The 14,956-nt window shown below is 35.8% G+C and overlaps 1 protein-coding gene across 4 annotated transcripts in view; it reads right to left on the bottom strand.

The window, feature by feature from the left end:
* Positions 1-427: 427 nt before the first annotated feature.
* ANO3 (anoctamin 3) overlaps positions 428-14,956 on the bottom strand; it is a 104,273-nt gene continuing 89,744 nt past the window's right edge. For all 4 annotated transcript variants that reach the window (XM_071762170.1, XM_071762171.1, XM_071762172.1 and 1 more), the window contains 10 exons: positions 14,177-14,213; positions 12,757-12,868; positions 11,449-11,506; positions 10,395-10,492; positions 9,192-9,337; positions 8,937-9,089; positions 8,271-8,418; positions 7,170-7,250; positions 6,459-6,564; positions 428-5,985 (listed from right to left, as the gene is read on the bottom strand). In XM_071762170.1, coding sequence (XP_071618271.1) covers positions 5,803-5,985; positions 6,459-6,564; positions 7,170-7,250; positions 8,271-8,418; positions 8,937-9,089; positions 9,192-9,337; positions 10,395-10,492; positions 11,449-11,506; positions 12,757-12,868; positions 14,177-14,213 — 1,122 coding nt within the window. In that variant the 3' untranslated portion in view covers positions 428-5,802. The remainder of the gene's footprint in view (positions 5,986-6,458; positions 6,565-7,169; positions 7,251-8,270; positions 8,419-8,936; positions 9,090-9,191; positions 9,338-10,394; positions 10,493-11,448; positions 11,507-12,756; positions 12,869-14,176; positions 14,214-14,956) is intronic.

Raw genomic sequence — 14,956 nt, 5'->3', positions numbered from 1 at the left:
GCCTAGCAAATCTGGAATTCAGAGAAATTACCACTTTTATTAAATACTGAGGTCAGTGTTGTGGACAGTTATATTCTTACCTTCTTTCATGCTTTACATCTTAGCCACTGAGCCTTCCAGCAAAGGGTGTGCACCTGAGTTGAAAAATCAAATTAAGAAACTAGGAACATGTGAATTCTAAATCAAGAGCTTGAAATTAAAAAAGCAATAGACAAAAAGAGATTGCAAATTTAGACACAAATAGCTGAGCTGCTAGTTGTTAAAAATAAGTGTCTATACCAAGTTTAACCCTTAAGTTAGTTCCTTACAATACCAAAGTTTGAAGGTAAATGAGTACACACTTTTCAAGTGTATGATGTTTTTTTTTTGTTGTTTTTTGGTTTTTTAATTAACTTTGAATATTTGTCAAAATGAAGCTCCAGGACTCTTTCAAAGATATCCGAGTTTATTACTGAAAAAAATGCAATATTCAAATGTGTATGATACAGTAAGTAGTTGCATTTGTACATGTAAACCTTGATAAAGTAAACAGCATCTCAAAGACAAATTTATGCCATAAGTGTCTTACAATAGTTAATCAGATCAACAACTTTTTCCTCAGTGATTTTTTTTTTTTTTAATTTTGGGGTACATATCGGCTTGTAAAAGTAACCTTAAAACACAAAAGAAACCAAAAGCTGACAGGTCAGAGGAACTTCTAGCTTGTACTGCAGAAAAGTAAATTTCTCTGAAACACTCTGTGGTACTATAATCTATATTTTAAATATTACTTACAAAGTGTGGATTTATGAATAGAAAAAATATTTGAAATTTTATTCTCATTCCTTACTTAGAAACCAAGTTTTATTTAAATATTACATAAATTTCAAATATATACACATTTTAAGAAATCTCTTACGATCATGATATTGCAAGTTAGCCAGGACTATCAGAGTAAAAAATGACTGACCAGTGTTATTCAGTTAGATTTTACATGAGATTATTTCAAAGAACTGAAATTTCAGTGATAATGCTCTAGGTAAAAATTAGAGCCAATAGTTTGGAAGATTTTTCAATACAAAACTCTGAGTCATCTAAATAGAAGACAAAATAAAAAGGTGATCTGATTTTTTTCTTTTTTTTTTTTTTTTCCTTTTTTTTTTCATCATTAACAGAAAAAGCACTTTATACTCAGTGTTTAGAATCTCATTAGCTTTAGGCTGCATTGGGTTTAATCCTAATTTCTCACCCAGTAGCATCCTAACAACCAGCTCATGGCAAAAATGCAAACTACAGAGAACATCTAAACATTACTGAGGGTATGGCAAAAAGTTAGAACCATCCAACAGAACAAGTAGCACAAGGTAATTTCCAGTGCAGTGGGGAAGGAATACACCATTAACATTTCACAACTAAATCCCAGCCCTAGATTTAAAAAGTTGCTGCTTAATATGGAATAGCAAAGTGATTTCTCAACAGTTCCTTGTTGTGCCATTAGGACTTTGTGCTGTTGTGGTAACTTTGTGCTATCGTGATTATGCCAAAATCAAGGCAATATAAATTTTGGGTAAATGTAGTTGCAATGTCAGTCTGAGGACAAAAATTTGTCAATATGAGTCTATTCATACAAATTTTAAAATGCTAAGATTGTGGCAGGTATTTCGGGTGCCTCTGTGCTTCTAGGGAGGGAACTGAGGAGTGCAAAACTTTTGGGACAGTGGCTGAAGGGACAGATCCAGAAACTCCTGGCCTAATGGCACAGGGAGATGCTCCCCCTGCTTCCTCACACTGCTCTGCCCAAAGTGAAGCCCAGTGACTTGTAACCAGCACCAAACTGGAATGTGTGCACTTTCTGCTTTGGCTGCTCAGTTAGGGACATGAAAAAAACCTCTAATTATGGAATTGCCCTGGAAACTGGACTGTCAGCAAGAAGGCATCATATAACCAAACCCCAAGGATGAGTGAAGAATGAGCCAGAGGAGACAAGGAAATGGAGCAGGAGGGCTGCAACCATGCCCCAGCTTCAACTCCCTTTGCTCTGCAGAACTTTGTTGGGGTTCTGGAAAAAAATTGGTGAAGAGCAATGGAGCCCTTGGCTTCTGGTCACACTCAGACCAAACATGCTGCCTTGTTGCATTTTACCCCAGTAAAATATGGGCTTGGTTGGGTTCAGAAAGATCTTTTCAAGCTAGTAAATTTTCCACTACAGGAATTTAGATTTTTCAACAGGACACAACTGAGCTTAAATGGTTCTGAAAACACAATTTATGACACACTGGTGTTGGTAAAGGACATAGCAATAGCTGATGTGTTTTGAAGTTATGAAGATATGAACTTCCAAGGAGTAACATCTAACAAAACCCCACTTAGCACCCATCATCACTATGGAAATTTTAGCCTTGTCATCATCAATCTTAACTCCAATGTTCATCTAATTTTTTTTCTATACTTTTTTTAACAAAAAGGAATAGAAAAGAAAAACATTTAAAAATCTTAGTACTTTGTATCAGGATGCTCTCTGTCCTTCTGGTAAGGAAACTGAACTGTAGGTTAACAGGGAGCCTGTGCTCAATCTTCAGGCAACCCTGCTAGAGCTCAGATGTTAATACTGAGCTGTTCATGCATCCCTCTATATGGAGACAGGCTTGGGGCTCCAAGAAGAGACCTTTCACTAGGATGGCTGATGAAGCAGAACTCTTTTTAAATCACCAGAATTCATATCGCACACACTAGGCACAAATTTAGAATGAAAAAGTCACTAGAAATGAGGTGTGTATCATGTATGTGGACATCTGCTGTTTGTGAAATGGAAAATTCTTTTGTCTGAATCAAGACATGGAATTTGATGAGGAACAATCAAGACATTTTGGACTAATCCTTTGTATTTAAAAATATCAAGTTGCTCATGCAGTCTCTCTAAGGGGGCACATGCATAGAGCAAAGTTTTCATAGATCAGATCTGCAATGATTCAAAGCGTTTTTTGCACAGATTGAAGTTCTAAAGCTTTGTCAGATTTCACAAATGCAGCTTGCATGCACAGTCTGTTCATACTGGTCATCTGCTTGGAAAGACAATATTTAGAATATGAAAAGCTCATTCACCATTTCATAAAGTACATTATTCCTGAGGACAGTGTGTTCCTTATACTTAAGTATAACATAACGTGCAGTCAATGCAAACAGCTTACTAAACAAAGTCTAGCAAAAAAGTTCTCAGCTTAAGCAAATGGATAGGTAGTGGCAAAACTTTTAGATATTGTTGGTGTCTTTCAAAAATAAAGGAACACACACAGTGTTTCTCCAAAACTTCTTGTGCTTTTCCAGCGTGTAGAATGCACAACGTCAGACCTACATACTTGCCTTTGATACCTTCTACACCAGTGTTGAAAATAATTCATAATATATATATTTTATTATCAAATACAAGAATGTATTCTTTCCCACGTGTTTTGTTGTTTTTTTGGTTTTTATCTTTTTTTTTTAAATCCAATTGGAATTTGCCTAAGTATGTATTGACATGTGCTAATATCCACAGCAGAAACAGGAAAGTATAAAACAATAAATCAGTATTTCTGATTGTTGCCTACTTTTATCCTGTATCTTTATACCTTGAGCCAGCCAAGGTATTTGTTTTGAGAGAAAACATTAAAAAAGAGCTCATCTGAAGAACTGAAGTATGACTATCACTACGTGGCACAGAAACAGCAACTGTGACACACAGTTAATGCTGCCAAACAGTGCTTGATAATCCACTAAATGAAATAGAGAGACAATAAATTATATCAAATTGTGTGATCCTATAAGCATGGAAGAAAGGGCATTAATTATTTCTGATAAAGACTCCTGAGAAGCTTAACACACAACTCAGAACATGAAGGAACAAAACAGCTTTTGCAAACCATGGGAAGTTGAGTTCCAGCAGCCCTTTATGACAGAACTAATGTGTATTATATCTGACCAGACCATACCTTCCAATTTCTTTCCTCCTTTGTGCAATACTCTAGATACTCCTACAGTTGCCTTGTCTGGTCACAGAGAGCTGAAATTAACCAAGAAATCTCATAAGTATGGTGAAATGACTAAAGAATTAAGGTCTCTTAAGATACCTCTCTTAAGAGAAGTTTCATATGCCATGATAAAATGATTGTGCTAATACATACAACTGAATACTGGAATCACACTTTTTGGCTCCATAGGGTATTGGTAAGTAGTAAAAATTCTTTTCTTATCTGTCAGCAGTGATTTTACTGCAGCTTTATCCCTAAAAACAAAACAAAAAGATATAATTTTCAGCTTTTATAGTTGCTGTGCTTTGTTGACTCTGGTTTTTTTTAATATTTTTCATCCAATATAGAGAAGCATTATTTAAAATTGTACAAGAGAAACAGAATGATTGCAACTGTTTCTCCACTTCCTTCTCTGCAAGTGAACCCTGCACACTTCTTGCTGTTAAGTGCTTATCTTTTCCCACATTGTGAAACATTAGTAACAGACAATCTCATCACCAAAATGTGACTATAACCAGAAGCAACACTGCTGTATGCACATAAAAAATGAAATTTGATTCTTTACATAAATATAATGATTATATCCAAAAAGCCCCCCAAGAACTTTAAGAAGGCATACAAATCATAATAAAAATAACCCTAAAAGTAACCACTGTGTGTATGCATTTATATACAACCTGTATACATATCTGCCTGTATCTAAATCCCATGCTTTGACTTATTTAGGCAAATAAAAGAAGTGCACATTACTGGAACATTTACTATTAAAAAAAAGAAGAGCATTGTTATAAGGTGCTCTGCTTCTCCTTCCCTGAACAAGCAAGTCACAATACTGTATGTCTGATATATATCTGCATAAGCTTGCATACTATAAAGAATTCATTTTATATTCAGGACAAAGTAATTTGCACTGTATGAGAATATTTCAAGTTAGCATTCTGTGAAGTTGTAGAATCATTGCCCAGACAGGTCAAAGAGAACAGTAACACAGTGAGACACCTGCATGCTACATCAGAGCATGAAAACAAGGTTCTTCCACCCTGGAAGTGTGTGGAGGTGGCCTTTCTGCACACAAAAATGGAAAGACAACTCAACAGCCACATCATTTTCAAATATAGCTGCAATGTTGGCAAGGAGATATGTTCTCTTAGTGCTGCTGTTTTCTCTGAATTTAGAATTTTTGGTTTTCAACTAGAAGGATAAATGAGTGACACTGATGTGCAAATCTCAAACTGCATAGTATATATTAAGCAGCCATTGACCCTTTTTTTAGGGTAGGACCACATCCACAATCTCAACAAGAGACTAGGACAAACCTGACAAAACAGTAAGCCTGAAAGATCATTTGATATCAAATTATGGCCACAAAGGCAACAATTGCTCTTTTCTTCAGAGGCATTACAGATGGAGCTGAGCAATCAAAAGCTGTAGACGTAGTGGATATCATTTAAGTTGATTTTAGTCATGCCCTTACTGTGTAAGTTCACAGGTAAATTTTATTTTCATTATGCTGTTAGTATCTTGGTGAACAGCATGAAAATTCATTGCCTTTTTTTTAAACCTAAGTGTCCAAATTTTTAAATCTGTCTGCACATTCCTGAGTGCCAGTCCTTGGTGCTCACCACAGACCAGTTACAGGTAAGGCTCTTCATTTTCTTCATTGGAAGCATCTATTTTCCAGTTCACACCAAAGTCTGCAACTGTACTGCCCAGCAAGAACACACATACACCACGAATCTCATGCACTGATGCCAGTGACTTCATTTTGTAACTTCACTCTTCAATTTCCAGTGTTTTTGTTGCAGCATAGTAGTGACTAAGGCCATTCATGGTGATATTGTTTCCCATTCTTTTTTCTTTCTCTCTGCAAATGCTCCAGTTCAGCCTCATACATCATTTCCTGGACTAAGTATTTCTCTCTCCTCATTCTGTCACACAAGTCTTTGGGTATGTCTGGTATCAGGTAGGCAATAAAAGACTTTATTCCAAAAACAAGGTGCTGAAAAAAAAGAACAAAAATAATTGCTTCAATGATGAATAATTATTAAATGAATAATTAGGCCTACACTGAATGGCCTAAAAAGCTGTGGCAAGACACAGATTCACGTCATGACTGAAAAGCAACTCTTGTGTTTTTGATACATTTAACTTGTAACTTGTAACAACTGCACTTAACATACACACAAGTTGCATTTCTTCTTTTTAAATATAAAATGAAAGATTCAGTTGGAAGGCAGAGACAACAGGTCAGGAAATACAATTTTGGAGGGGCTCTCAAATCTGTGCATGCTTTGCCAGTTCAGTTTGAAACAGCCAATTGACAAGTTTGGGGAAGAAATTTTTCTTTCTCTCTTGTGACTGTAATAAAAAAGCAGCTGACAATACTGACTATTAATGGGATTACTGTAAAAAAATCATCTTGTACTCTAAACAGGTAGAAAGGATTTTTTCCTGTGTATGACTAAGACTAACCTCAAAGACTATGATGAAGGCCAGTCGTGCTGCCAGGACATGCCAGAACTGCAGAGTGAATTCATAGGGAGTTGAACTCCATGGTGGGGCTCTGTAATCTCTGTACCTGTAAAGCAAAAAGCAAAATCAAGTAAATTGACCTGTGCTCAAGAACCTGAACACAGTGAAGAGATCTCTAGTTTATCCCAGACCTGGCTAAAAGGAGAGAAACAGATGTGAAAAAATACTTCAAAGAGAATCAAATGGAACAGGAGGATAGTCCCCCAATCAGGCAATTAAATAGGGCTGCTTATAAGATGGCATCTTTTGCTTTGAAAAAATCTAGAGCAAATGATTTATTTTGTTGTTACAAAGCTGAGTCTTTGGAGTGCTAAGTTCAAGTGTGTTGCCTCTAAATTGGTTCTTGTCTTTGCTTATAAGAAACAGATTTGCCAGACAAAGTCTGCATAAATGTAAGGTGATTCTGTACCCTCTCAGTCAATCCAAGCTAAGTCTCACTGTAAAACTAAATCTGAAATGAGAAAGAGGGCACTCACACCATCTCATATCTAATTTTGTATTGAATTTCTGCTTTTGCAGACAAAAAAAAGAAATTATCCTGAAAATTAAACACTGACTTTTAATTAAAAATTAATTAAGCACTGACTTTAACTTCATGTCTGCATTATCATCTTCATCTGTGTTACAAGAAGGGAGCACATCAAGACATACCGACAGTATCCTGAGTAGCCCATCCCAAGTTCACTCAGATCAAACACTGACAAACTGCTATTGACATATCCTTTTAAGCACCTGAAAGAAAAAGACAAAAGGTAAGCAATTCCTTCACAAAGTGGTTATGTAGCATAGATTCTGTGTGCAAACATGTTCTGCTATCACATACTGTGAGCACGGTGTTGTATTGGCTTATCAGGACAAAAGCAACCCTAAAATACCAAGCAGGGAAGCAAAGTTTGGCTGGAAAGAAACAAACAACTTCTGGTTTATGAATAACACTGTTAAAAATCTATTTTCAGTACTTTTTATGGTTTTGCTTCTTAACTACTAGCAGATATGAATAAAAAATTACTGTTAAAGTGTTCTTCACTGTCTCCTAAAATGACTGAACTTAGAAAGATAGCTAGAGAAGCATTGAAATGAGAAGTTTCATATCCTTGCAAAATCTGCCACCACTCATGCACTACCTAGCAAAAAAATGACAGCTTTTATGAGTTGAATCAAAGAATTTTCACAGAGTAAAATGCACAGTGCATATGTCCCAAAAAGCCATCTTAAAGGCATCAATTTATTAATATTAATGACAGAAATCACATAAATACATTGAATTATGATTGTATGAGTGACACTGTTGCCTGTTTTTGGAAAACCACAGACATGTAAAACATGCCATCCCCCTGGAAATCTGTCCTGTATTTTCCAAAAGGGCCTTCTGAAAGGCAAAGAACATTTAAAAAGAGATACATTAGGAATCCTATTATACCTCCTGAACCTTCAGGTTTCCTGTGGTACATCCACTCACTACTGGTAAAATTGAAAATAAAATATATAGTTCTCTATCAAATGGGTAGTGTACACATGAAACACCAACTTTTTTTGCTACTTTCTCTTTTCATCCTATCCTACCTCCAACCACAGATTTAGTTTGCAAACTCTCTGGGATGGCTGAGCTACTTGCACTTAACATCTGCAGAAGTTTGCACAGATGTAAAAGGTAAAACGTTACTGATATCTGTTAAGAGCCTTAACACAGAAAGGCAGCAGCTCAAGTGCCCTTCCCCTGAAATACAGAAGTTTATATTAAGAATATCTTACTTCTCCTGTCTGTACCCTTGATCTGTACAGGGACCATACTTGTATGCATAGACAAAACGTGGAATGTAATCAGAAGTGATGGCAATAACAAAGGCGTTGGTGATGACAGCCAGAACTCCAATTCCTTCAAGAATCCCATACCAGATACCTAGAAATAAGAAAAAAATTACAAGGAAGTCATCAGTTTACAGTCTAATGAAGTATATAGAGTCTTACTAATGATGCTAAATTCGTCATTAGTCACACAGTTTTCCTTTCAAAAAGCAAGCCAAGATTCAGCCATGTCCCCACATTCCTGCCACCACCTGAATCAACTCTTAGAGTAGGGCACAGCTTGATGAGAAGAAATAGCTAAGCAGCAAAGCTACAGCTGTGATCTTTGGTTATAAAGGCCAAATAGAAGATTTTGGAAAGACTTTGCTTTTTATTCAATTCAGTTTTACAACAAAATTTAGCCTTATGTCTAATTTCTAAATTCACTTGGTTTTGGATAGGATTTTAGACCTAGAGCTCCACACATCAGAACAGAAGAGTTGTCATAGAGATCTGTAGGTTACATTTTCAGCTTCACTCTTGACCCATGAAATATTTCAAGGGTTAAACTGCACTTAAGAAGGAAACACAAAGAAATGGTACCTGACAGGGACAGTCATTAGGTTCTCTCACCTATGTCTGTTGCTCTTGCAGGCATAGGTCTTCGCCACTGAGTGACAAACTTGTAGGCATCCAACCTTATTTCTATGATATTGTTAAGCAGTGCCAGGAGAGGTGCCAGTGGGAAGGCAGCAACAAAGATGGTGGTAAAGCCAAACTGCAAAACTAGAAAGGCATTTCTGGGGTTAGAAAATGCAAATGTAAAAGACATTTTGCTGTGCAACACAGTCCCACTTAAGAAAACTGCTATCTCCCTAAATTACTCACCCATCTCTAAGTATTCATCCATTAAACCATGGAGGTTCATAGGCTGCAGGTTCCAGTCTTTTTCCCACTGAGGTAGAGAAATTTTTTGCTCCATTAATTGCCCACTTCTCTTCATTTTGCGTCGTGACCACCAATTCTGTAATAAACTAGTACAGAAACAGAGTATTATTTACTGACTTCCTCAGTAATTTCCAGCATTAACTGCTAACATTCTGAAGTAAGTGGGCCTATTTTGAATCACACCTGGATGTTTATTTAGGTATTTTCTGTAAGTATTCACAATATCATATAACACACAATTCAAAGAACTTCCAGAAGTTCTCAGTTCTGCATTATGGTTTTGATTATGTCTTTACTGTAGATGTTAGGCATAAGCTTTTCAGAATATGGAATTTGCTTGGGCAGATACTTTATAGAATTTACCTTCATGCCTAAATAAAAAAGAACAGGAAAAAAACGTTCATAGTGAGAGCATTAAAAAGTAAATAATGATTTATGTTACATCCTGTAATATTTAATGAGCAATCTTTTTCTTTTACTGAAAATATGTTCTCCCAGTGTCAAGAAAACTTTCTTCAGTAGTTGAACAGCTCTATTTGTATTACAGAAAACAGAAATCACAATAAGCAATTTAGATGGTTAAAATACCCTGAGAAGCTTTATCTTAGAGTAGCAGTAAATGCTTCCCTTGGGAATAAATTTACAGTGTGTGAGATACAAACAGTGGAAATATTCTGCAAAAATGTGTTGTACTTGAAATAGTTACTTTGGCAAATGTGGACTATTTGTGCTTCCTACAGCACACAGGGGAAGAACATGGACCCATTTATGTATTTATCAACTATTTTAAGGCCTCAGAGCACTGAGTACTCTGCACTGGGTACAAGCCTTGGGTAAGCTCTAGTAGCAAGGTCTCCTCATCCTTCAGGGAAGTTTGAAAATCCACACTGATGATTAGGTTTTGGGTAATAAGATAAGACATGTAAATTTGAACCTGCTGAAGAACCCCATTCTATGGGCATATGAACATACACTTCCAGAGATCAGGATTTCAGCTGTTCATTGTCTTCATCAATGAATGATGATAACAAATTTCAATTAATGATGAAATTCTGCCCTCCACTCAAAGTGTTTTTCCCTGTCACTGGATCTCACCAATATGGAATGACTGTTTCTGACAGAAATTTCAACATCTGTACTCACGGATAGCCTAGCTCCATGAAGTTGTTCCACATTTGTTTTAAAACCATAATGACTCCCATTTGCAAACACAGATCTATCAAGCAGCCACTGGGATGACACTGAAATGAAATAGAAAAAGATCAGTAGCTAAAATCAGAGAACTCCTTTAGTGTCCACAAGGTGAATGGAAAATACTCATAGTGAAAAACACTAACCTTGGCTAAAAATACTAAAAGAAATATTAAAAAGAGAAATATTAACAGAGAATTTAGTTGAACAACCTTTAGATATATGGTTTCTTAACCTTAAACTGATCTTATTACTGAAGCTAAGGGTATGTGTACTAGATATGTGATTTAATCCATTTCACCTGGAGCTGTACCTATGCACTCATTGGAAAAGAATGGCACAATATTTCACTGCTTTCCTAAGCATGAACAGAGACCTAGTAGCTGAATTTCTTCTATCAGTATCTTAATAATACAAACTGTCATATTAAAGTGGTCAGTTATTAAACAAACTTTTTTTAGACTACAAAGTTCTGGCATTTTCCTTTGTGGCTACTAAGGTTCAACAGGAGAAACCTGGTTTTCTGAGATAACTTCAGCATGCTGGTGACACCAAGGGAGGCACAATTCTAATACATTCTCAAGCTAAATTTTGAAAATGCAATTTTTCTTCTTTTAAATCAGTATTCTGACACTGGCTGAAAATTAAGCAGCTGATAAAAAAAATCCGATGGCACGGTATCTATGTCCTCCATCCAAAAATTCTACATAGCCAGGATATACCAATGGTGTAGGACTCAGCAGTGCCTGTGAAGTAAGGAACCATTCACTGTTTGCTTTTCCCAAAGAGAAAGAACTGCCTGTCTCATGCTCAGTCCCTTAGCACAGTGGAGAATGCAGAAGAAAAAAACAAATCTGTTTCCTATCCTTTGCTATAAATAAAAGTTTACCCTTCACTGCACTTAGATGGAATAATAAATCTTTCAAACTAGACATAATTCGTGTCCTTCAGCCATTTCCTTTTTACTCATGAAAATATCACAGGAACACAAAATAAGATTGCTTACTTCTTCCAGTCTCCATCTGTTAAAAAGCTTGTTGTACTTTCCTGGGCGACCTGCAAACCTGGAAAACAAGATTCCTGTTTCTCAGTGGATGTTCCAGGAACACCCTGTATCAGTAGTTATTTCACAACATTCACTGAGCAGTCATGACATACAAACACTTTAAATCACACAGGCTTAAATCTGGTATCTGTAGGATATGGTAGCTTCAGAGTGCAAACAAGCACCATCATTTTGCAAGCAATTCTAAGCTTTTATTATGTCCAGAACAAAAATTCTAGCTTTGGAAGTTTTAGATCTTAGATATTCAGACTCTTTAACCTACTTCTAAGAAGATAAGTCACTGCAATGCACAGGAATTTACTGCAGCACAGGGATGTATTTGCTCAAGTGAAGGGTGAACTGGATTGCACCCTTGGACATAGAAGCATAACATCACTTCCAAACCCATCATAACTAAAAGCTTTTTACAGACCCAACAGATTTTTGCAGGACAAACTGAATCAAAATTTTGAGTGAACTCAGGGAAAGTTGTAAATGACAGAGAAACCAAAGCCATGCCTGGTCCTGCTAAAGATGGGACACAGCAAGATATGGAGAAGTTTAGAAATTGTATGGGAAATGAATCACTGGATGTGAGTAGCAGATATTACCAACAGTCTTTACTAGAGGTTCTTGTTTCTAAAATAATCTTGCACTGAAATTATATTGTAAAACTTCATAGGATGTGCCCTGGAATACTCTGTAGGTTCTGCAGGAAAAAGTCTGAGCAGAACAAAGTTGAAGTGAAGCTGAAGCAAGGTCAGACCTGTCCTGTATCTCATGCTCTAAGCTAAAGATTCACACAGAAACTGAAGCCAGAATTTTTGCTTCCTCCTCTTGTATAAGACCTGCCAGACACTATTTACTATTTATAGAAATGGACCCTGGGAAATGTAACCAAAGGGGAATAAACAAGCAAAAATTAATAAAGCCCATTAGCACAGAGCTACATGCAAACCCACACTTAGGATGCACTTTTATTTTCAAAGTTTCTGAATTCTTATTTAGTAGGAAAGTCATAGAACCAGGCCCACTTAAAAAGTCAACGTTTTTTACTGTTTAGTTTAATAAGTAAAGATTTCAATGGCCCAACCCTCACATACTGTTAAAAACATTAATTTTTTTGTCATTAATTATCCTCAGAAACAGATGGGTCTCTAAATCCTGCATTTCAAACTGCCACCATATTATCTGCAAATCTATAAAATTAGCAATTTTTAAGAACTTTGTGAAAGTTTCCCTTGAAAAGCAGTTAAAAAGAGAACTCACCGGCCAAGAAAAAAGGCAATGTAAAAGATGGAGCTGTTCAAGTTGACAAACTGGAAAAGGAACATTTTCAAGGCAAAACTGTTTTCCCATTCTGATTCTGTTCTAGGATGCTCTGTGGGAAGACACAATAGAAATAAAAAGACACAATACAAATAAAACTGATGATTAAAATTAATCTGGGGAAGGGGGAAAAAATGTTACATTTCTTTGACAGATGCATTAAAATCAGAATATAGTACATCTATGACAGTTTTAAAGCACATGTATGAATTGGCAGTCTAAACTGCCTGGGTTTCCAGTTATAATTTGTACTACTTAATTACTTTGGTCCAAAAATGACTAAATTAGATTAGGTAAATTATACCAGCTTTACATGTTCCTAGAAGTTAAGATATTCTCCTTCACTTTGATGTCAAACACCTTAGGAAGCAGTGAGCTACTGAGCTCAAACACCTGATGCTCCATCCTGCTAAATTCAAGAAGGTTGGTGGGGTTTTTTTGTTTTATTTTTCTTCCCCCTACCCCACAATTCCTCTGTTTATTTTGGGGAAAATCAGCTTGCATACTTATATGAAATCATTATTTTCTTTCCCATTTCCTGGTCTGTAACAATATATTAAAAAAAGTTAAGTAGGAAAACAAATAAATGGGATCTGAAAAAATATTTGAAATATTTTAATAATTTTAATAACTTGACTGGATATTCTTAATCTTTCTAACCTGCCTTTTATGTAAAACAGTCAAGATTTGAGTATGTTTAATACATGCTCTTCAAGAGGTTACCCAGAAGAGGGAGCTGCTACATTTAAGCATCGAGCCTGCATTTAAACTGTGCCAGGATCAACTGCATAGATAAAAGAAATCACGTCAGTAAGAAACATTAAAAGATGTAGGAGGTCTGAAATAGTGTCTTTTTTGCTGTTTATAAGGTAAAAAGCATTACCTCTGTGACTGAATTATGACTGGAGCTTCAGCATAAATTTTTATTGTGACAGAATTAGAGCTACTTTAAAATTTATGAAACTATTTTTTTATCTTTGACAAGAATTTTATCTTAATCCATCTTTCAATACTAATTTTCAAACTAAAAAATGGTAAACAACAACAAATCATTTGGGAAGAATGGAAAAAGATTTCTTTTAGCACTGTAAGAGAGTTCGATTGGATTTTTTCTCCATTATAACACGACAGGTTTTTAATTTTATATTATTACCCATAAAAAGTAGAAGTACAAATTCCATTTTTTCTATGCTTTGATTAGTGAAATAATCATATCATTCTTTCTTTGTTACTGCTCATTTGCTTTGAGAATTGTCAATATAGCATCATGCAGAGATGCAGTTTAAAACCCTTTTTTTCATAATATAAAGGTTTATGCCACAGCTGGCAAGAACCACACCACTAGTAAAGAACTACATACCCAAGTCTGTCAGGAGATAAGCAACCTTTTCATATACCTGGAACAGAAATGAGAGATAGTGTAAGCATAACACATGCTGCCTGTTGTGGTGCCAAATCCAGAATGAAAAGCACAGAAAGCTTGGTTATTCTGTCACCCTTCAGCATCAAGGCATCTGGACAGAGAAGGGAGGATGACATCCCAGCTACAAGTGGATTTATAGTTTCCTTAAGTGACTTCACTGAACTAAGTTACTCCTGTTCCCTTATCCATGTAAATATACAAATATAAGTACATGCATCAAACATACAATAAAGATAAACCAAGAGCCAATAGATTGAGGGAAGAGTTCAGACACCAAGAGTTCTCTTAATAAACAGTTAGATGCTTATCATCTGACTTCAGGACCAAACCTATGTGATCTAAAAGTAGGCAAAAGCCTTTACACAATACAATTTTTCTCTGCAGGAAGGTGCATACTAGTGAGGATATCAGCCTCCTCCTGCAAACTTCCTCATCTGTCTGTGTATTGATTATCTTCAGTCTTTATTTTAAATGACAATTAGCCCAAGGTAGTTATGAACTCTAAGAAATATTTCTTTGAGTATTTACTATTAACTGCAGGCTGTTTTTGATAGCTTTGGTGTGCCTGTTCACTTAAATGCACTTTTTATGACTTAGAGTTACCATATGTAACAAAAAAATTGGAAGTTTAGAAAACAGTACTAAGAACTATTCTGACTTGGTGATATAAGCAAAGATGTACAATGATAGATTAAGTCCACAGTAAAAAAAAAACAT

This window comes from Heliangelus exortis, chromosome 18 (assembly GCF_036169615.1).
Source record: "Heliangelus exortis chromosome 18, bHelExo1.hap1, whole genome shotgun sequence".
Lineage (NCBI taxonomy): Eukaryota > Metazoa > Chordata > Aves > Apodiformes > Trochilidae > Heliangelus > Heliangelus exortis.
Note: the sequence above shows the minus strand (reverse complement) of the source record. Positions and strands in the feature narration are given on the sequence as shown.